The sequence below is a fragment of the Morus notabilis genome, unplaced genomic scaffold, assembly GCF_000414095.1.
Source record: "Morus notabilis unplaced genomic scaffold, ASM41409v2 Scaffold3737, whole genome shotgun sequence".
Taxonomy (NCBI): Eukaryota; Viridiplantae; Streptophyta; class Magnoliopsida; order Rosales; family Moraceae; genus Morus; species Morus notabilis.
In genome coordinates this window covers 41526-44283 of record NW_010356638.1, presented here as the reverse complement: position 1 = coordinate 44283, position 2758 = coordinate 41526, and the positions used below count along the sequence as shown (strand labels likewise).

Here is a 2758-nt window from a genome sequence, read left to right as displayed (position 1 = left end):
AATTTATCATTAACATATCAATCATAACATTACATTAGAGATAGTAACGAAGCTAGCTAAGGCTCAGAGGGGACTGCAGCCCCTGAGCCCAGCTAAATGCTTTGGTGTTCTTTCAAAATTTATTAGTTTACCCTATTTTTTCTTACTTAACCCCTGTAAAATTTTCTATTTCTAAGTTTTAAGCTAAAATTGTTTAAAAAATTTATTTACATCCTTAAGTTTGATACAATATTTATATTATTTTTCCCCTTTAAAATTTTTCTAATTCTATATTTTGTCTAGAATATTAATATATTTTTATTTACACTCTCAATTTTTACTTTAAAAATACTCTATTGTGCAAAAAATTTAGTTTAAAATTTTTGTTTAGCCCCCTGAAATTTTTTTCTGACTTCATCATTGATTGGAGATGCCCTAAGCAAGCTTCCTTTCATTTGTACCGGCCAATATATATATATTTACATGATTTTTTATAAGTAGAAGTGTAGGAGAGAAAAGTGGAAGGAGGAAATGGAGTTTTGGTATATTAGTGGCTGCATAATTATGAGTATGTGTACTTATTTGGTAGGATCGAGGGATATGGCTAGGGATTTGAATCACCAATCAAGCGAGATTTTTCTGTCCTTCCAAGATTGGCCATAGACTGTGGAGGGGAAAATTGGAAATTTTTTGTTTAACAAGGTACATTGCATTAAAAAATATATACATATATGTAAACTAAATATTTGTTATATTTATGCCTATAAATCTGTCATTTCCATTCTCCTATTCCTTTATACTACTAAACAAGAGAGATGATGTTCAGAGCCAAAAAAGAGAGAGAGAGAGAGAGAGCAAGATGATTTTATTTCATTTCTAAGACAAAGTAAATGCACTGCAGCCATGTAGATCCGTACTTCCAATCTAGATGATATATGGTTTGTTTGGAGAACTTAAATCATTTTTAATTATCAGAGCTAATACTTTAAGATCAGATAATAATGATAATAAATAATATATGATAATAAAAGCAGCATGACTCCAATAACAAGTTTGATCTCACGTCATTAAAAATGTGTGAAGTAGAGTATAATTAGATGTACAACTTAACTTGAACATCCTAATTAATTACTAGCCGCATTGCAAGAAGTACGTACAAATAAAGAAGTCATCCAAGAAAAATATCATAAAACCAAAAAAAAATACAAAAAAAAAAAAAAACAATGGAACATGAATGTAACAACAATGAGTTCAGACATTAATCTCTAGCTAGCATTCTTCAATCATGCTCAAAATCTTGTGCAACTCCTCAGGTTTACAAGGAACGACAAGAGTTCCGGTTTGCTCAAAACCATATTCCTCCTCAGCCTGCTCAAGTAACCCGAGAAACGCAGGGCTATTCAAGAACTCAAGCTTAACAACAAACCTCTTTCTCTCACCGCCCTTCACCGCGAAAACCGCGAAATGCCCTTCCTTAACGTCGTCCGGTACGGCGGCAGTACTACTCGTCGACGTTTCTCGATCTTCATGATCTTCTCCTCCGGCCGCCGCCGAAAACGAGAGACCCCGTTGGAGCTTTCGGATGAGGAGGCGAAGCATGAGCAAGCCTGCAGTTCTCTCTTCCCCGCGGACGTGGTACTTTTCGGTACACATGATAATGAATATATCACTGTTGATTGATGATGATAAGACACAACTTATTATGAACAAGTTGTGCTTATGATGTTTCACTTTGTTGTTATAGTGTGATGGAGAGCTTATATATATATATATATATATGTATATGATTGGAATGTGATTATGAGAAGCATGAGGGAAATTTCTCTTTGGGGGTCCAAGGGGGGAGAGATAATTGCATGTGGCTGTGATAACACGTACGTCATTTAATGCTTTGGATTTTTTGTCTCACTTCTAATTCTTTCTCTGGCCATCTATTGAACACGAAATTGATTCACTTGGTGGTGAAAAATAAATTGAATAATGGTACTTTTTGTTGGTGATTTATTTTATGTGTTTTGAAACCATTAAATATGACTTCCATAATTACAATTTTCGAGATAGTGATTAAATTCTACACTATCTAGGAGATGCTTTTTGGAAATTGAAAAATGTGGAATTGTATGTTTAGTTTGTTGTCTGAAAAAAAATATATATTACCATAAAAACATTTAAGAAAAAAGGATAAGAGATAGGTAGATTGGTCTAATTTTAAGATTCATATGATAGTGAAAACACCTTTTACTCTTTTCATTACTGGCATATCGAAAATGGTTGAACATTTATCTTATGAAAACATGCTACGAAATATGGTTTTTTTTTTCCCCTATACCTAGTTGTCCTAAGACCTTCATTACCATTAAGATGCAAAAATATAAGACATCAACCAAGCGGGTCTTCAGTTTTCAATAGAGACGTAAATTGAAGCTTTAATGTTGGGCCATAAACTATAGTTTAGAGTTGGAATATTGTATGCACTCTTTTTTTTTTTTTTTTTGGTAACTATTTCATCAAGTTAAGTTTCACAAAAAAATCTTTTATTATGGCACTTTGGTTTGAGTAACAACGTCCGATTGTGTATGAAAACTTGACTAACACTTATGATTGATGTCAAGTTTTCCTGGTTGACTATATGACTTCTTAAATTTTTACAATGTCGGCGAGATCATTGAACAAATATTGATCCCGATAATGTTTTTATCGCTTTGTAATAAGATTAATGGCAAGTGGAGTGGAGAGTACTAGAAAGGACGTGGCCTCTTATTAGCCTTTTTTTTTTTTT

At 33.0% G+C, this 2758-nt stretch overlaps 1 protein-coding gene across 1 annotated transcript; it reads right to left on the bottom strand.

Annotated features, from left to right (window-relative positions):
• Positions 1–1229: 1229 nt before the first annotated feature.
• LOC21385750 (auxin-responsive protein SAUR50) lies at positions 1230–1695 on the bottom strand. The gene has a single exon (XM_010088345.2). It carries the CDS (start codon positions 1630–1632, stop codon positions 1249–1251), a length of 384 nt encoding a protein of 127 aa, XP_010086647.1. The 5' UTR covers positions 1633–1695; the 3' UTR covers positions 1230–1248.
• Positions 1696–2758: the final 1063 nt, after the last annotated feature.